This window comes from Lottia gigantea, assembly GCF_000327385.1.
Source record: "Lottia gigantea unplaced genomic scaffold LOTGIsca_187, whole genome shotgun sequence".
Classification (NCBI taxonomy): Eukaryota; Metazoa; Mollusca; class Gastropoda; family Lottiidae; genus Lottia; species Lottia gigantea.
This window is the reverse complement of record NW_008708344.1, coordinates 151,565-171,485: the sequence shown is the minus strand read 5'-3', so window position 1 is coordinate 171,485 and position 19,921 is coordinate 151,565. Positions and strand designations below refer to the sequence as shown.

The 19,921-nt window shown below is 33.3% G+C and overlaps 2 protein-coding genes across 2 annotated transcripts in view; both read left to right on the top strand.

Annotated features, from left to right (window-relative positions):
• Positions 1 to 680: 680 nt before the first annotated feature.
• Positions 681 to 1,148, top strand: LOTGIDRAFT_87302 (hypothetical protein; the record flags this gene model as incomplete). Its single annotated transcript, XM_009052553.1, has 1 exon — positions 681 to 1,148. A coding segment is annotated over one exon (468 nt), but the record flags the coding sequence as incomplete, so codon positions are not given.
• Positions 1,149 to 3,199: 2,051 nt separating this feature from the next.
• The window catches only part of LOTGIDRAFT_151663 (hypothetical protein), a 70,686-nt gene continuing 53,964 nt past the window's right edge, over positions 3,200 to 19,921 (top strand). Inside the window, exons 1-13 of the mRNA XM_009052559.1 lie at positions 3,200 to 3,271; positions 4,260 to 4,362; positions 4,805 to 4,887; positions 5,317 to 5,377; positions 6,513 to 6,640; positions 6,927 to 7,111; positions 7,251 to 7,325; positions 7,699 to 7,796; positions 8,122 to 8,265; positions 8,659 to 8,755; positions 9,110 to 9,232; positions 9,788 to 10,884; positions 10,999 to 11,002. Of these exons, the coding sequence (XP_009050807.1) occupies positions 4,265 to 4,362; positions 4,805 to 4,887; positions 5,317 to 5,377; positions 6,513 to 6,640; positions 6,927 to 7,111; positions 7,251 to 7,325; positions 7,699 to 7,796; positions 8,122 to 8,265; positions 8,659 to 8,755; positions 9,110 to 9,232; positions 9,788 to 9,895 (1,200 nt within the window). The 5' untranslated portion in view covers positions 3,200 to 3,271; positions 4,260 to 4,264 and the 3' untranslated portion in view covers positions 9,896 to 10,884; positions 10,999 to 11,002. The remainder of the gene's footprint in view (positions 3,272 to 4,259; positions 4,363 to 4,804; positions 4,888 to 5,316; positions 5,378 to 6,512; positions 6,641 to 6,926; positions 7,112 to 7,250; positions 7,326 to 7,698; positions 7,797 to 8,121; positions 8,266 to 8,658; positions 8,756 to 9,109; positions 9,233 to 9,787; positions 10,885 to 10,998; positions 11,003 to 19,921) is intronic.

Genomic DNA, 19,921 nt, shown 5'->3' with positions numbered 1-19,921 from the left:
CCAGACTGAACTTTCGTGGAAAAGCAAATAGTCTGGATAATGTTTCTTCATTTACCGTTAGATGGAGACACTAATGCCAATGGCTGGTGAGATGACTATCTTCTTCACTCAAATTATTTAACGCAGTAGAACTATTATGTTGATTAGAATTACGATATGATTACTGGTAATTTAGCCTTTTTCATATCTGTAGGCTTTGCATTGTTGAAAGCAGAAATAGCTGATCTTTTACGGACATGTGAAATTCTTAAATCAAATGACTGACTCCTCTTGTTGAAACTAAAACTGAGTGAAACTGAAAAGGGACGGAAAATAATGAAATATGAAAAAAATAGCTCTACCAGCCTAGTGCTGATGAGAGTGATGTAGGCTAGGCCTTTTTATATCAGGTAAAGGCAATGATGATAGAGTTATAATTTATTAATTCAATATTTGATTCATTTTAGATAAAAGTTGAAGCTATCAAATGTAAAAAGAAAATGGGTTCTGATCAAAGCTCAATGACAGCTGGGGCTGCTGGTAGCACACTCAAGTCACAAAGAGATGAAGAAATTCCTTATACTCAGTATTCCATTAGTAAACCCATAGACAGTTCTCCACGTCTCTCACCAAATTCTGGTAAAAAACTGAAATCGAGCCCCAAGCTTGACCGTGAATCAGCAGGGGGAACACCAAAGCATGATATTGTTGTGGTAGCAGAGGGAAATACATCAAAATCTGTTGATCCAGAAGTGGTGAAACTCGACTCAATTCCTGTATTCTTACCCATCATGAAAGGATCTTTGAATAACGCAAACAATCGCGAATCAGATTTACTGGATAAATTAGACTACAGACAATTATTGTTAATGTGTATGCGTTATCAAGAGCACTTAAAACAATTGTCTGAGGCTGTGGCATTTGATCAAAATGCTTTGTGTATTCGCATCAAGGAAATCGACCACACCGTTGCCATGTTACTTAATAAACTAAATGAGAGGCAAAGGAAATTTTCAAAATATGCCGAACAAACAAGAAGAATTAATGAGACTTTGGCCACACTTCAAAAGATTCAGAAAACAATGGATGGCATTATACCTAAGCTGGAAAACTTAAATAAACTTCTGCCGCCTGAAGACCAACTTGAATCATTCTCAATGCGACCTAAATCAATTGGTTCTTAAATATATACAACCTTCTAGAATGACGAAAACAAGATTAATTTTTAAATTGGCCAAAATGAGTCTTTGTTCATCAGTTGACTTACCTGTTGTCATAACTATACAACAAACTCTTAACAGAATCTCTTTTAATCCAATAAATCCCAAAACAAAAATTTTTCAATAATTAATTTGTTTAATGTCTTGTATAGATATTCGACTCTTTGATAATGTCACCTAGTAAGTCCAACTGATGAATATATACACTTAATGACCAAGTTTGAGTCTTTGGATTTGATGATCATTCTAAGAGGTAGTATTCCTTTAACTCTTATGAAATATGGATACAGCTTTATTTTGTTGTTATTTATGAATGACTTTATGTATACTTAATATATTTATTTGTTTTGCCTTAAGATAAAATTACCACCTTTGTTTTTATTTGCTCTCATGGAAATGTGAAATAAAATAGACAAAGAAACTGTTCAATGATGATACCTAAAACACATCACATGGTTCAACAATATATATATTCTGCATTAGAAAAATAAGTAGTCCCCAAGTCCATCATGTTTCAAGAGAGCATAGGCCTCCTTCAGGGACGCTCAGGAATTGTTTCCTTGACAGTTCCAAGTAACATTCATTGGGGCCATAAAAGAAATATAATGTGAACATCGGGATAAAAGGTCAAAGTTTGAAGTCCAAAATGCATCAGCTGGTAAATTTCTTCCCTGTTTTTTCCTTTTTATAGGACCACATTACAAGCAATTTGCTTGTGAATACAATAGAGACTACAGTTTTTAACTGATTTTAATGAAATTTAGTGTAATCATTTATATCAATGAGATCCTGGACATGTATGAATTGACGATCTGTTGATGAATGGTTTTTAAGTTACTGCTCTTGACGTACGAAAAACATGTTAAAGTTTGTTAGTGAACACAATAGACAGACTACACTTTTCATCTGATTTAAATGAAATTTGGTGTGATCATTTATATTAATGAGATCTTGGTCAAGTTTGAATTTGACAATTTTTCGATCAAAGGAATTTGAGTTATTGCCCTCGACATCCAAATTTGTTGGCATGTGAACGCTATAAAGAGAACAGTCTATGTCAGAATTTTATTAAAGTTTGTGTGTTTGATTAAAGTAACAATAACTGGCACAAATTAGATTTTTGGTATGATTTGACACAGATAGGTCACCGCCCTTGATATACTGAAAATGTATCAGTTTTAGTTTCCATTTAGTTCGCATCCTTCTCATTGGACCATGTAGGAGAATTGATTCATTTTTCATTCATGCTTGGCTCCACTTTAAAGAAATCACATGTCCATGAAACATACTTGTTTATTCATAGTTGAGAAACTTATAACTTTCGATAATAGACTTGAATATCATGCCCACAATAGCTGAATAATGTATACTTCATAGTAGAACACAAAGAAATAATAGTTCTAGATGGACTAAGAGTGGATTATAAAATAAGGATAAGGATTCTTCACTCCTACATGTCTTTTCTATATGGCAAAGTGTCAAGAAAATATATGTTGACATTTTAAACGGACAGGTTAGCCATTTCAGCTAAACTTATCAGTAATAGTGTTACTGTTCACCGTTGAAATTTTAGCAATGTGTGTCCAGAATTATCAGCGTTTGAATGTTAAAATGACGACTCTGCCATGTATAGAAAAACAAATTATGTAATTTTCTTACCTTTCTATTACTTTTAAAGACTATTTCAATATAGACCCAAATCAACCCCTGAAAATGGCACACCTGTCCCTGTAACTTTCAAACACACATCTACATTTAAGGCTCAAATTCCAACAGTGAGCTGTGAACACTATTAATTAAAAAGCTTGGCTAAATTATTCTTAGACTAAGGTCAAATGGATCACAGAATTTAAGTAAGATTTTAAAGTGTAACAGATAATTTGAAATAAAAAAAATTATTTTAGAAAGATTTTAGTTTTTCATCAGATCATGGTAGCTTTAAAATTACCGGAAATGGAGCGGTAGTGAGTCTGCGCATTTAATGTTTCACCATATTGGGCAACACGTTGGCCGGTTGATCTGCAGTTACACCAGATTTTGACAGGCCTTCTCTCAAATTGAAAGACAGTAAGGTAACACAGAACATTCGATTGTGACTTTCGTTCAATATTTTGTCCTATTATCATAAGGCTTTGATCTTATATCGAGTTCTCCTTAAAAAAAGCGATAGATCTCAAGATCTGAAGGGAAGGGTTTTGTTGTCAAGATTAAAACTAACTAAACCCAGGTTAACACTTTGTGACAGAACGTGTAACGGCTTACCTGATTTACCTGATCTTCGATCTGTATTAAGCACTAAGGGCTTATTAAACATGTAGAGTCTGATATTCCTATGACGTCTACAATCACCACCGATGGCACACTTTTTCTCTGCAGAGGAAGAAGCTTTAGATTGAAAGCCTACCGGTAGTGAAGGTACTAATCTTGTAAACATCACTATCACTGTATCAGTCCATCGAAAGCTAAATGATGTGAAGTTGATATTCTCCTAGTCCTGTGACAACCAATCAAAATCGGAGATGATCTTCGAGAAATTGGTGGAGGTATTTTCATAAACTCCCTATGATCATCTAATGTTTGTCTTAAATAAACATAACTAGGCCTACTGTCTAACTATCTGAACTAATTTTAACAATCATTTATTTATGAATTGCAAAATCAGCTACAAAATACTAGAGAGTCTTTGATTGTCTTGATGAAAATGTTAGCCACTGGAAAAGTTATTTTTTTGTAGGCCTAAACATAATTTTTGAAAGGGAAATGTTCAGTCCGAAAAGTAGGTAATTTTCAGATGAATTTTCTGGGTGAGAAGTGCGTCTATTTCAAATGTAATATTGTTAAACCACTGAACCTTATATTCACTTGTAGACAAAGTATTGACAGTAACAGAGTTTAAACTCAAAGTAGAGGGTTAATAGTATCATCTAAGTGTCAAAAGAAATGATCGTGTTTCTGAAGAACCAGAAATGTGATGAAATGAAAACACGTTCAAAGTGTGTGCAGAATTCAGAAATATAACGGTGAAAGTATGTCACCTGTTAATTTAAATAAATGTTTCAGAAAATATGCCACCTAAAAAGAAGGAAGTAGATAAGCCTCCTCCATTGATTGGTAGAGTTGGTACATCATTGAAAATTGGTATAGTCGGTTTACCTAATGTTGGGTAGGTTTCAAAAACAATTTCTTCCTTGAATCATCTTGTAAAGGGATTGTGAGTAGTCAGTAGAGGCTGGGTGTCAATTACCAAATTGAGATTGGTCATTGACGGCAATTAATAATCGAAATATTTCATGTGAGAAATCTTTTAAAGACTGAGTAAAAATCAAATTTTTATTTCCTTGGGATATTTTTGAGTCATAGAAGCAATTTATTGCTTTGATTGGTTGTTATAGTTTATTAACTGATGTGCTGTGCTGTTACTCACAAACATGTATTTATAGCATCACTACCATACTACAAATGCTGCTATTATTAATATTGAAGGGTCTTTGCTTAGTTTTATCATTGGCAATATCACAGCAAATTGTAATGGTCCAATGTAATACTTAAGATTACGAAAAGGTAAATGTACTGTACCAATTTGTAACCAAATTGTATTTTTTTAGGAAGTCAACATTTTTCAATGTTTTAACAAAGAGTCAAGCAACTGCAGAAAATTTTCCTTTTTGCACTATAGACCCTAATGAAAGTATGTAATTTGTTTTTAGTTTAGATTCTTATCTAGCCCAAAAGGGAAGCAATAAGGCATTTGTCCCTCTTCGACGGCAATGTAAATTGTGTTATTCAAACCATTATGTACTTTATTAAAGAAGTGTGATATACCATAATATATTTCAATGTGTTTTGTGTTCTATGTGCTCTCTGCTTGTAAATATCATTCAAATCTTATCCCTCGTGTACCAGTTTCTACATCTGTAATCCTAAAGAACACAAGCCGTGTTCAATTTAGGTAGGAAAAATTTGATAAGCTGTTGGTTCAACCATATTTCATTTTTGTCAATTTTTGATTCAAATTTTATAACACTGATATGAAATACAAAAATATGTTTCCTATATGTATCTGTACAATTTTCACTCCTATGTTTTGGCATCATTATGATTGTCTATTATTTTACAGGTAGAGTGCCAGTTCCTGATGCCAGATTTGACTTTTTATGTGAACATCATCAGCCTGCAAGGTGAGTAGATGTGTCCATATGATAAGCTGAAATGGTGTGGCAATAGAAAAAATCTGGTATACCTGAATACCTGTGCCTGTGCTTTTGTAACATTACTTAACGCTACCGCAATGTTACAACCTAAAATTTGTATATATCTGTATCAGTTTAGTACAACATTATATTTCACGAATTTAGGCTGCAGGTAAATATGACTGTTATCACTCAAAATTCTGGCTGTCTTACTAAAAATAACACCAAACTTTCAATCTGTTTTTAATAGCTTTCATTTTTATACACCCACACGTAAGATGGGCGTATATTGTAATCACCCCGTCGGTCCGTCCGTCTGTCCGTTCACATTTGGCTCGTGCTCACTCTACAGGCTACAGTTCTTTATGGATTCTTTTGATTGTTATTTTGTATGTCAATGTCATTATGAAGATGATCCCTATTGATTTTCGTGATGATCAGATAATTTTTCACTGAAATATCGTGTCTGACTTGACGTTTTACTCTATTAGCTATATTGTGCAACTCGTGCTCGCTCTACAGGCTACAATTCTTTACAGATTCTTTTGATTTTTATTTTGTATGTCTATGTCGTTATGAAGATGATCCCTATTGATTTTCATGATGATCTATCGATTTTCATGATGATCGGATGATTTTTCACCGAAATATAGTGTCTGACCTGACGTTTTACTGTATTAGCTATATTGTGCAACTCATGCTCACTCTACAGGCTACAATTCTTTACAGATTCTTTTGATTTTTATTTTGTGTCGTTTATGTCATTATGAAGATGATCCCTATCCATTTTCGCGATGATCAGATAATATTTAACCGAAATATCGTGTCTGACTTGACGTTTCACTCTATTAGCTATATTGTGCAACCCTGTAGTCACTAAAGACTGTTTAATCATTTCTGACAGCTGCCAGTGGGCGTATGTTACCTTGCCTGGCAAGCTATCTTTATTGTAGCCACTACTCCTCTATAGTAAAAATAAAAGCAAACAGAAAACAAAATGAAAATTTGGTCAAATTTTGATAATATTGGTACAAAGAAACATTATGATAGATTGGTCTTCTTTCATCAAGAAATTCTTCTTTTCATAAACTTAAATAGTAAATGAAATTTAAAATTCTTTTAGTAAAGTACCTGCGTTTTTACAAGTAGTTGATATTGCTGGTCTGGTAGAAGGAGCTCATGAAGGAAAAGGTCTAGGAAATGCCTTTTTATCCAATATTAAAGCATGTGATGCCATGTTCCATGTCACAAGTAAGTAGAAATCAATTAAATATCTTTTTGTTATCTGTGTCTGTAGACAAAAGAATTTTTTGGTTAGAATCCTTTCTACAACTGGTCCTTGGTCAAACCTTTTGACATTCATACTGGAATTATGAAGAAAAATGACTTATTCAAGGTCTGACAAAGATTAGAACGACTAATGAGAAAATGACTTCATATAAAGAACCAATGCTCTATATGACTGTGGCATAGAACCCCATCAAACTCCAAATATCAAATTTTGCTCTTTGATATTCAAATTATTTGATTGCGACAGGAGCGTTCGATGATGATGATATAATACATGTTGATGGTGAAGTTAATCCAGTACGAGATTTACAAACAATACATGATGAACTTAGATTAAAAGATTTAGATTATGTCATCAAACAGTTAGAACCACTCGAGAAAACAGTGGCCAGGGAAGGAAAATCAGCTGATAAGAAGAAAAAAATAGAATATGTAAGTTTTGTAATAATGAATAATTATGAATTGTTACAATAAACATAAAATTATAATATTCAATAAGATTATATAATATCTCTAGTGATAAATTCATAAGATAAACTAGAGGTGTTTGACTATTGAATTTCTTTTGTAGGATTGTTTAGTTCGTGTCAGAGATTGTTTACAAAGTAAAAAATGGGTACGAAATGAAACATGGAATGGGGCTGAGGTGAATATTTTCATTTTATTTTCAAAATTAACCATTAACTCTGCATGTCTTTAATGTAGTGAGTGTTCCACAGTGCTTAATTTTTTTATACCTGGTTTCCCCCGTCAGTGTTGCAGGTTAGAGAGATGTCCATGGAAATCGAACTTAGTTTAATGGGACAATAAAGCTTTTGGTATTTTCTAAGAATCTTGTAATAGTGACGTCAGTAATCATTAGTTATAGTGGAATTGTAAGAACCATAGATGACTGACTGAAAAACCAATGCTATCAGTGTCTCCAATACACATAAAAAATTAGAAAAACACTTAAACATCTACTCATTTCAATATTCTAACTAGTTGTTTATTTATTAACAATTATTTTTATTTTGTAGATTGAAGTTTTAAATATACATTTGTTTATAACATCTAAACCTGTTATATATTTAGTTAATTTATCTATTAAAGATTATGTTAGGAAGAAAAATAAATGGTAAGTAATGTAAATTTTATTATTTATAAGAAAGTACAGGGTACAATTGATATTAGACCTTTCATAATCTTTTGTTTTTTTAATCAACCGCTTCAGTTAAGATCTTACAACTACCTTCCAATTTCTCATATGATATGAATAAGCCTTGCCTGAACTTCTGCTTTAACCAATCGAATTACACTGGTTTAATTCAAAACAGCCAATCAAAAGGCATGTTTCAACAACATTTGGCTCAGTGTTCACTTGGTCTTATTATCCTTTACTAATTCATGATATGCTTGTAAAGAGGTTTAACTTATTCTAATGATGCAGTAAAAATTTGTAGGTTGGTGAAAATTAAAGAATGGATTGATGCCAATGACAAGGCAGCTTTATGTATACCATTTAGTGGAGCTCTAGAATTAGAGTTGTTTGATTTACAAACAGAAGAAGAAAGACAAGCCAAATTAAAAGAATTAGGTACCACTAGGTAAGACAATCTAGAGTGCATGACCTCTGGTCTGTGGTAGCTTTCTTTGATCCTTTTAAGTCCTATTTGATAACTGGGTGTAACACTATTAGAATTTGACATTATGTGCTTAGTTACATCAAACAAATCAATCCTTCATTGGGATGTTAGAAGCAGAAGTTATAGAGAAATAAAATAATTATTAGTAATAATTTATTACTTTCAACTTTTCAATGTGGTTCTCATACCGTCACCAAACATGTTGTTTGCATTGTTTCTAATCTTTGTTGGCATGTGAAAGTCTGGTGACCTAGTATAAGTTAGCCTAGGACCAACTGGTAAACAAGATCCTTGTTTTCTATATAAAATAAATGTGTTTCATTTATTTTCTTTCCTGTTGGTTTTTATTGACAGTGCTTTAGAAAAAATAATAGTTAATGGATATAAGGCTTTAAATTTGATATATTTCTTTACTGCTGGTAAAGATGAAGTTAAAGCTTGGACCATTCAGGTAAGACTTATGTGATATTGATTCAATGACATGATAGGTGTCCTTGAAGTGAATTGCAAGTTAACCAGATGATGGCTATTAATTCTGAAAAATGCTACAGATATCTAATTCTTATTGGCTGGTAAATCACTTTAACAAACTGTATTGATTGAAATGATAATAAATGGTAAACAATACACATTTTGTAGTTTTTTGCAGGATTCAAATTAAGTTGTATTGCATTGCAGTTTAAGATTCAAACAACCCTGTTGTGACCCGATAATTCCTTTGATTAGCTAAACTTAAAACTAAGTAAAATTTTCAGACTAGCTTGATGTCATAAAAAACTGAGTTTAAGATTGTTCTTTTTTACAGGTTGGAACCAAAGCGCCTGGAGCTGCAGGCAGGATTCACACAGATTTTGAGAAAGGTTTTATTATGGCTGAAATCTATTCTTATGATGACTTTAAAGAACTTGGTTCTGAGGCAGCTGTAAAGGTATATTACTATTGTTATTATTATCAACTTTATACCTCATCTTTGATTTAATGCCACTCCTAAAGACAAATCTTGGCAGGTGTTAATAATTAATTCTTAAAAAAAATACTTGTATCTCTTCGGAAAAAAATACTTTTCTCTTTAACAAATACTTGTCTCTTCAACAAAAACTTGTCTCTTCAACAAATACTTGTCTCTTCAACAAAAACTTGTCTCTTCAACAAATACTTGTATCTTCAACAAATACTTGTCTCTTTAACAAATACTTGTATCTTCAAGAAATGCTTGTATCTTCAACAAATATTTGTATCTTCAACTAACACTCGTTTCTTCAAGATATACTATTCACATTTTTTTTATATAAAAATAGTCCCAAGAGAACAAATTAGTCAAAGCTACATTAAGCAGAATTAAAGTTTTTCTCTTTGTAGTCTACAAAAAATTGATAAATAGTTACAATATTGGCAGAATTTATCTCATCATGCATTGAATCATCATCCTCAATAAATCCAAAAAATTAGACCTAAACTTTCAATATATTATTTTGTATTACAGAATGCTGGTAAATATAAACAGAAAGGAAAAGATTATGTTGTGGAAGATGGTGATATCATATTCTTTAAATTTAACGCAGGAGCAGGACTTACAGCTAAAAAGAAGTGAAATAATCCATCACTTGTATTATTTGTCAAATTTTTAATTGTAATATCCTCACATTTTGTGTTTTCATCCCTTAGATTGGAAGAAATTGAGATATAGAATATACTGTTAGGCAAAAAGACTTCACTACTGATAACAGACACTGGCAACTACTTGTTCTGCATTTTCAAAATGATGAAAGGTAATGAAAGGTATTGCGAACTGCGTCTTATACCTTTACTGCAATAGTCACCTTTCTTGTATCACAATGTAATTGGATTGTACGCCAGTGAATACAGTCAATCAAATAGTCTCAATAGAATAACTACACATTATGGCTTATTGTTTACAGATTTCATGTCATTGACTCTGATTGGCAGTTTTCTCTAACTTACAATCCAATCAAATCACTGCAAACAAGTACGAAGTTTAGAGCAGCTTGAAATTGTAAAGATGCATGTTTCTGTGGTCAATAACTCATTTAATTAAACCTTCAACTGCTTCTAGTTGTTGCCATAAACACTATTTTACACTGACTTTCTCTGATAGCTTTACTTTCATGTATAAACAATTAAAAATAAAGATATATTTCTTTTGATTTTCAGTATATATAGACTATCTAATAAATGAGATTACAATTTCGTTTTGTAATTATGTTCTTTTTGGTCTCCACGATTAGAATGATATAGACTAGTCTGGTTCTTATAGCTTCCAACCTTGCAGTCATTACTCCAAGTTCCAACTTATTCCAGATTTTTTTACAATCTGAACATTTATTAGGCTGGTGTGTTTATCATTTGATACATTCAGTTACTGGCCATAATATAAGAAGGTTGTTGAAGTAGCTTGTTTACTGCTTGTTGCAGGCAAACCATCTACACGCATTGTCAATAATAATACTCAAAAGTCTATACTAATATGTTGAAGTTTATTTTTGTTTGAGGAAAGGGACACCTAACGACACGTGTAATAATTCATGTAAATGAATTTATTAAAAATGATTTATATCTAAAAGCTTTTGTTCTAAATTGCATTTCCAATGCACCACTCCCAGAACACCCTCAGAAATAGCACCACACCAAATGCACCATTAGAAATAGCACTACTTCAAGTTCACCCTAAGATAGAAAACCGCTCCCGGTACACCTTAAGAAGCAATTAGTCAAACTAAATTTTGAATTTTTGATTCGCATTTCATAAAATTAGATAGCAATTCAAAATGTTCCGGATGTATTAGAGAGATTAATAATGGTGAGATAGGAAGAAGATACAGGAGGCGAAGAGAAGAATAAAGACGGTGTAATAGGAAAGAGAGGACACAATTGTGAGGTAGGAAGCATATGTGGGGTGTAGAGGAAAAGGAAAGAAGAGACAGGGGGAAAGGAAGGTATTACATCGACCTATGTCATGATTGAACCCTGGACCTTCAGGTTAGCGAGCAAACGTCTGATCCACCGCGGCAGACGGGGAGTGGTAAGGAAAAAGAAGAGACATGGGTGTAGAGAAGAAGGAAAGAGGAGACAGGGTGTAGAGGAGTAGGACGAAGAGAAGAAACAAAGGATGTAGAGAGGTAGGAAAAAAGGGCGGAGTGATTTTGGAAGAAGGAGTCATGAGGTGTAGAGATGAAGGAAAGAAGAGACAAGAGGTGAAGAAAGGTAAGAAGAAGATACAGGTGAAATTGAGAGGTAGGAAAGAAGAGACAAGGTCGTAGTGAGGTGAAAACCAAAAATGTTTATATCCAAATACATTTTTTTCTTGAAAAGTTACAAAGCTGAAATTTGCAGGGAATGTTCACATTGACCATCTACAGACTTAAAAAAAAAAACGAGAAGTCAAAAATCTACCATAGGCTGGAATTAAGTTAGGTATTAATGGTGATTTTCAGCTCTTTAGGTCATATAGACCGAAAATGACAAATACTCCGTAGAATCCCTTTAATAATTGGCTATTTGATTAAACAATAAGAAAATATATACTATGCGAAAACAATAATTTAAAACTAATTAATCTTTATCACCTTCATTACATTTTACATTACAAACTAAATTGAACATAATTATTATTTACATAGAATTAAAATATGTCATTAAACACTAATTTGATGAAAAATGACAACCATAAAGATGTATTCTAACAGTGGCAGGGAGTAATTGAAGGTTTATATTGAAATACAAGATAATAATAGTCCAAATACAGAGATAAAAATGAAAATTATGCGTTCCCTCTCAAATTTCTTATCATTGACTTCTTAATCTTGAAAACAAAATTCCATTTGGACAAAACTGTTATTTATCACTTAAGGCAGACCATTATTGAAAACCAAAAAGTTTGTAAGCAATGTTTGTTAAATATTTTATACTAGTGATTATTACTGTTGCCAAATGTTCATTTTTAAAAACTAAGCTGTCAATAAGCGTGTATTAACTTATCTGGTTAACTTTCTTGTCCAATGAGGTTAGAACATTGCCAAAACACCATATAAACATAGATACTAAATAATTACTGTAAGTAAATTTGCTACATGTTCATACGACAAAATTTGCTGACGGTTGCAGAAAATATACATTTACTCACAGACTGTAGCAGATTTTTAATTTTAAAATATGCTCATACAGACTGATTTGCTCACATAAGCAAATTTGCACCTGCGCAAAAAACATAGTATAAATGTCGCCGTATAAACAAGGCTATACTTCTGTGGTGCATATACCCTTGATCCGATTTATTTTGTTAAAAGTGACTGGCTGGCAACTAAAACCGACGGGCTAATCAGATATTTTAAGCTAGTTTCTGACTTGCTGAATTGGCTATTGTTAGAGCAAAGTAAAACTTTCTTTGAATTTTGTCCATTATTTTTATGAGAATTGAAAAAGCAGCCTCAAAATAGTACTGTTAGTCTTAGCATGTCTTCGCGTTGATAAGAAAAAATATAAACATGAGCACATACAATGTCTTCAAAATTTGATTTTACAGAGCAACCGGCGGCTAATAGCGACGGCTTAAGAGTCTAGTAGTGCAAAACGTACATTCATAGCTTCTGTGGTGCAAAACGTGGCGCAAAAACGACCATCATAGCTTCTATGGTGCAAAACGTGGTGCTTCTTGGTATACGAAGTACAGGTGAAATCATCGTCTCTCAAAGATTTATGTAAGACATTGCTGTCATGTATCATTAGATAGAAACTGGAGAATCATTATCAAATAAGGTTCTGATGTTTAGCAGGAATCAATAAAGCATGTTGTTGAGAAAAACAATAATCATCAGACGCACTGGAATCGCGGGGTTTAATAACTAGAAACTTGACTTATTAATGTAGTATGATTTTTGAGACCCGAATACTAACAAGACTAATATCATTAGAACAGACAGCGACGCATACATATCCGGAAACGTCAAAATGTCCGAAGCACAGTCCAATGTAACATTTGCCAACCCAATTTCGGTAATTGTGATGGGTGGAGTACAAGGAACTTCATGTATACTGTTAAATGGAATAAGTCTGTTGATGATTTTCAAGAATCAAGAAATACCAGGAAGAGTTAAAGCATGTTTTACTGGACAAGTTATAACAGATTTGGCTGTAGGAGTGTCAACTATAATGATGATTCTGGATAATTTTGAAGGAGTTTATTGTTATATATCTCTATATATGAACATGGTATTTGGAGCCATAACCAGTTTTATGGCATTGCTTCAAACAGTAGATAGATTTCTGGTACTGCGAATTACTTATGCATACACTGCATGGATGTCTAAAAAGAAAATGGCGGCAATAGTTGTCATACTATACGTAATCTGTTCTGCAGCAATACTTGGTACCTTGTACCAACCTGTGACTAAAGGTAAAAAATGCTTTCCTACTATATCTGGTGGCAGATATGGGTACGTTCTATTTATGACAATAACTTTCTTCTGTTCGTTCAGTATCATTTGCATGTATATCTACATCGGCATCAAGGTTAGACGTCTTCAGAAGTTTTCAGCAGCACAAGAGCGAATCCAATCTCGATTGCAGACCAACCGCCAACATTTACAAGTCAATGATTTTGTTGACACTGGAGACAAGATTCCGGCTGATACAAACATTGAACAAACCCAAGTCACACGGATTGAAGCAACTACACAAAAGGATGTCAATAAGAAAGTTAGCTCCGAAGGCTTGTTTAAGAATGCAATAGTTCCTGAAAATACCACAACTCCAAAACGCCACAATGAGCCTGTAGCAGAAATGAAGCCAAGAAATTCGTCTGAACTTGCGAATGATATGAAAGTTTTGATAACGATGATTTTAACAGCTTCATTATATGGAATATGTTACCTTCCCCTTTCTATAGTTTCAGTTTTCGTAGAGGTCAATTGGGAAACTCGGGAGGATTTTATCGCTGAACATAGTCAAATTTTGACAGCATGTGGCGTTTTGTTTACCTCAAATAGCCTTCTGAATCCTTTGGTTTATATTTGGCGATTGAAATCATTTCGTGTGAATTGTAGGAAGATGTGTTGTAAAACATAATCTATATTGAATAGCTAGAAATGATATTTATTTACTTCTTTTTCTTGTGTCCAGTTTTGTATGCTGGCATCTCAGCACTGTAAACCATAGGAAATGGGTACGAAACAAAATACCTTGGGCTGTATTTTACTTAATGTTTTTTTTTCTCACCATGGCAGTCGGCGCCGTTTAGTATGTGTTCATTATTGTTGTATGCTTATGCACTGTGAGGGTATTGTGTAGATTTTGCGGCTGTTATAGTCAATGAACATTCCGACATTTAATGCTGCATCTGCACGACAGAACGAAAAATTTAACCTACAGTCGCACTTTCCTTTCAGAACAGAGGTAGTATATAGCAAAAACTCTACGTAGCAACAATTAAATTTCCGAATAAGTTTGATATCGAATCCTGTTCATGACTCATTTTGGCACCAGTTAACCTAAATTTAATTTCATCCGCGAAAACAATTGGTTCAGGCGCTCTCTGACATGTCTTATAATAGGAATTACACGTTTAATGCCACGAAGTAATCTTTCTTATCGAAACAATGTGAGCAACAACAGAAATTTCTAATGATATACGAAAAACAGTATATTTTAAGTTACAGACTCTACAAATCTACAAAGTAAAACGTAGGCCTACAATAACTTCGAATTGCACTAGTTATATCACGCGCTTACAACGCTTTTATATAACGAAAAGGATCAAAAGCAATTTTCTATTATATCTATTAGGTGTTTTATGTACATTTAATATAAATTTAAAAGGGACATTTTGCGGCATTTCCAGGGGATTGATTTGGACCTTGAATGAATTAATATAGTCTTCAGAACTACTAAAACTGTACGAAAATAATTCCTTCAAAATGGCCTCAAACAAGAAATTTAATTGTTTATATTATTTTCTCTGAAATTTGGGGTATCCGAAAGTTAAACGTCCTGTTTCTGATACCAAGACATCTTCAGACGCAGCTGTGCGTAGACGAAGTGGGACAGAATGGGTCTATGACGTTATCAACGAATATCCAAAACGAAAATTTTCTTAAAATACACACTCGTGAATATATCTTTCAAACATAGATAATTATGGATACAGTTGGATTTGAAGGCTCAAATTTCGACGGTGAGCTTTGAACATTATTTACTGATTAGTTTAGCGAAACGATTTACGTTTCTTATTCCAAGGTATGATATCATACCGGTCATTTTAAGTTATATTTAAGGTCCATTACTATGTTATATGTACGTTGGTGTGCATTTGGTATTATAATAAGATTCATTAAATAAAGCATTCAGGAAAGAAAACACACATATATAAGAATCGTTATATCTTGGGAGAAAAGCCTGGAAACTACTGTCATTTTCCAAATGTCTTAATAATAATAGACGTATCGGACGTCAGACTGTCATTCTAAAAAGTAACTATATCAAAAAATAGTTAATATATTTAGTATTATTTTAAGGTTATATATAGGGTTCATGTATTCTATAGTATTCTATTTAGTATCATATTGCACAGACCACTGGCATCTATTTTTCATATAAATATATTTGTATATTTGGTGTATATACACATGTACTTTAAATAAATTGCACATTGAATTATTGTGTAAATTTTTCATTTTTATATCTCACCTATCGAGGTATGATATTGATTGTACCTGAATCGTTACATTGGAGATAAGGCCTGGAAACTACTGCCATTTTCCGGATGTCTTAATAATAATATCGGATGTTACATTGTCATTCTAAAAAGTAACCTGATTAGGTTATATTTAACTCCTTGGCTGCATCTGAAGTTTGACTTGCTTTCAAATTGTAAACTGTTGTTGACAAAGATGTGTCCACCAGGGAAATGTTGAAATATCAAGTTATATCTGCGACTGGTTTATACAACAGCAGTATCATCCCTCACAATGTCAAGCTATTATGAAGTGCGTCTTATACCTTGACTGCAATATCCACTTTTCCAGTATCATAGAATGCAGCGATTTGATTGGATTGGACGCCAGCGAATATATATAATATATATATCAGAGCTCTCAACATAATTACTGTAAACATTATGGCTTATAGACTTTCTGTTGAGGCCTCTGATATACTGTATTCGGTATTCCAATCAAATTGCTGCATTTTTAAACGAACGTGATACAAGAAAGGTGGCTAATACAGTCAAGGTATAAGACGAAGTTCGTAATAGCTTGATTGTGAAAATGGAACAATAGGCGTATAAGCTGATTAATCTATACTTAACCCAAAATCAAAAACTCGGTTGAAATATAATAATGATTTATTGGAATTTAATGAGCTTGGCTTTCATTCACTTGTAAACACAATGGAAACAATACATGTATGTATAAAGTCTACCTCAAGGCTTCGTGCTAACTAATTAAAATAATTCATTAAAGGTGATGAATTGTATGTCAAGATAAGATACAAGAACAACAATTACACATATCCGACTGGAACTGGAACTGGCTCGTTTTGATGATATATTGTCGTCACACATGTGCGTCCATAGTCACGTAAGGACCCAAGAAAGCACAATTCTGATTTTCCATCAGATAGGCCTATGAACGACTTTTCAAAATTGAAATTAATCGAAAAACATTTGATGTGATATTGGCCTTGTTCTTAAGTTGAGAAGACACAATTCTTGACGGAGGAAAATGTGTGTGTATATACAACCGTAACATTTGCTACCAAATGTTTGTGACATGCGAACCAAAATTTTTATTTTGAAAAGTAACGTTTAAATATGTTTTGCCACGGGCAATTTTTTTTGACCACTGGAGATACTTTGGATAGTATCAAATCGGTTAAAGAAATGGAATACGGCGACCCATGATAAGTCTTCGAAGTACTGTACGTTGTAATTCGAATCATTTAACATTACAGACACGATAAGTAACTCTCAAAATTAGAAAACTTCTTCCTCAGTATTTACCCTAATCCCCTCTATTCCCTCCCACTCGCTTATTTACTTCTACCTTCCTCCCTTACACCGTCTCCAAAACTTTCTTTTTCTGTACTCTGTCTTATTTCACTTCCCTCTGATTTCCTCTCTACTGACCCCCCAGTCTATCATTTTCCCCTTTCTCTCTAGAGCTTTGTTTTACACGCCCTTTCTATACTTCCCCTTGTCTCTTCTTCACTGTCTGTCTATTGTTCTACCATTGCTCTTGCCTTCCTCTCCACTTCCCTACCTTTCAACCTCGTTGTCCTTCCTTTGTCTCTTTCTGCGTACTTTTGCTTCCCTCCCACGTGTTCCCTTCTCTTTGCCCCGGCCTTTTTTTTTTTTTAAACAATATTTATTCAAGAATTACAAATATTACAATATACATATAGATAAGCATATGGTTTTGGAAACAAGCTTTAAAGCTTATATATATCCATTACCATTCAAAAATAGTTACAATACGATACAATACAAATTAGGGAAAAATTTACAAACTATTTACACTAAATGAGGTTCTCTCAACTGTATCAAGGTTGTAAGACAGCAGATATGGTTCAGTAAATTTAATAGTATGGATGAAATAAAATATGTTTGTTGGAGGTTTTGCTCATCGAGGTTTCGGTAATCGGCATGGCCCCACAGCGACCCCGGTCGATCGAGGCTAATATAGAGAACTCGTCGACCGAGAATTAACTAGTTCCATCTAACATTTTCTCTGTTCTGAGGAAATTGAGGTTCAAGTTTCAGAACTTCATAATTCTGTTAAAAATAAAGATTATCATTTGAGACTTTTTATGGTATTAATATGATTCAATACTGATTCCCATACCAAATTTCAAGTGCAGAATGTCACTGGAATATGAACAATTCATGAAGAGATTTTGCAGATACACCTTTGTGACTTTCAAATATGAATAATTTCAAAGCCATATTGGTGTATCTGTATGTTTAGATGGATATATTTGCATAATTGTTTAGGAAATGGGTAAAACGCTTGGAATTTATCTGCCCAAATTTATTCAAGAAATAGAATCAGACATATAGGGGTTATTATATAATAGAAATAACTCATTCTGACCAATAATTGACCGTTTAAGATCACGAGAAAATAACACAGATAGTCAAACACATAGACCCTGTAAAATTGAGACATCTCTCGACATCTTTGAGCATATTTGTCATATAAAAGCGCAATAGATAACACATTAGGCAAGTATTCCTTGTTAGTGGAAGCTCTGCAATAATGAGATTCTAAACGGGGAATAGAGTTAATATGTTCTCTAATTCCATTCTTCACATGGTCTGGAATAACATTATTGGCATTTTTACCCCATTTTAGTGGTGTTGGTGTTCCTGTTGTTACATGTTTTGAGTTATGGTAGGTAAAGACTCGCTTTTAGCTGATATTCAAAGTTGTTAAATAGAATTCTTTACATACTCTAATATTCCTTCCTTTATTTGTAAGAAAATACTCGAAACTGTTTTTTCTTCTACTACCACCAGACTTAGGTCGTTTTGTAGCCTGAATGCTTGTGGTTTTTGCATAAAAATGTAATTTTTCGTTGTCAGACAATGTCCAAAATTCAGAAAATATTGTTGCTCTATTTGCTTCACTAAAGTTTTGGCTGCATTTAAATTTACATTTAGAGCAATCTTTATTGGTTGTCGGTTTCCTTGCTGGTTGAAGTTTTCCCCTGCTATCTATATATTCGTCCCCACTTTGTCGTAACCTTTTTCTTAAATTACTTTTCCATGTGCTAGGTTCTCTTTTCCGTTTTCGCATAAGTGCTTTACCAGTTCGTGCGTGATAGTGATGTTCTGCATTCACATTTACATCTTGTTGTTGATTTACACATTGTTTTTGTTGATCTACACCTTGTTGTTGATTTACTTCTTCTTGTTGATCTACACCTTGTTTTTGTTGATCTACACCTTGTTCTTGTTGATCTACCCTATGTTGTTGTTGATTTACATCTTGTTGTTGATCTACACCTTGTTTTTGTTGATCTACACCTTGATGTTGATTTACATCTTGTTTTTGTTGTTCTACACCATGTTGTTGTTGATTTACACCTTGTTTTTGCTGATCTACACCATGTTGTTGTTGATTTACATCTTGTTTTTGTTGTTCTACACCATGTTGTTGTTGATTTACATCTTGTTTTTGTTGATTTACATCTTGTTTTTGCTGATCTACACCATGTTGTTGTTGATTTACATCTTGTTTTTGTTGATCTACACATTGTTGTTGTTGATTTACATCTTGTTTTTGTTGATCTACACCTTGTTGAAGTTGATTTACATCTTGTTGTTGTTGATCTACACCTTGTTGAAGTTGATTTACATCTTGTTTTTGTTGACCTTCACCTCGTTGAAGTTGATTTACACCTTGTTGTTGTTGCTTTGCACCTTGTAGTGGTTGTTGATCTACACCTTGATGTAGATCTATACCTTGTTGTTTTGGATCTACCCATTGTTGTTGTTGATCTACACCATGATGTGGTTGATCTACATCTGGTTGTATTTTATGTACACCTGGTTGTTGTTGATCTTCGCCTGGCTGTTGTTGATCTTCACCTGGTTGTAGTTGATCTA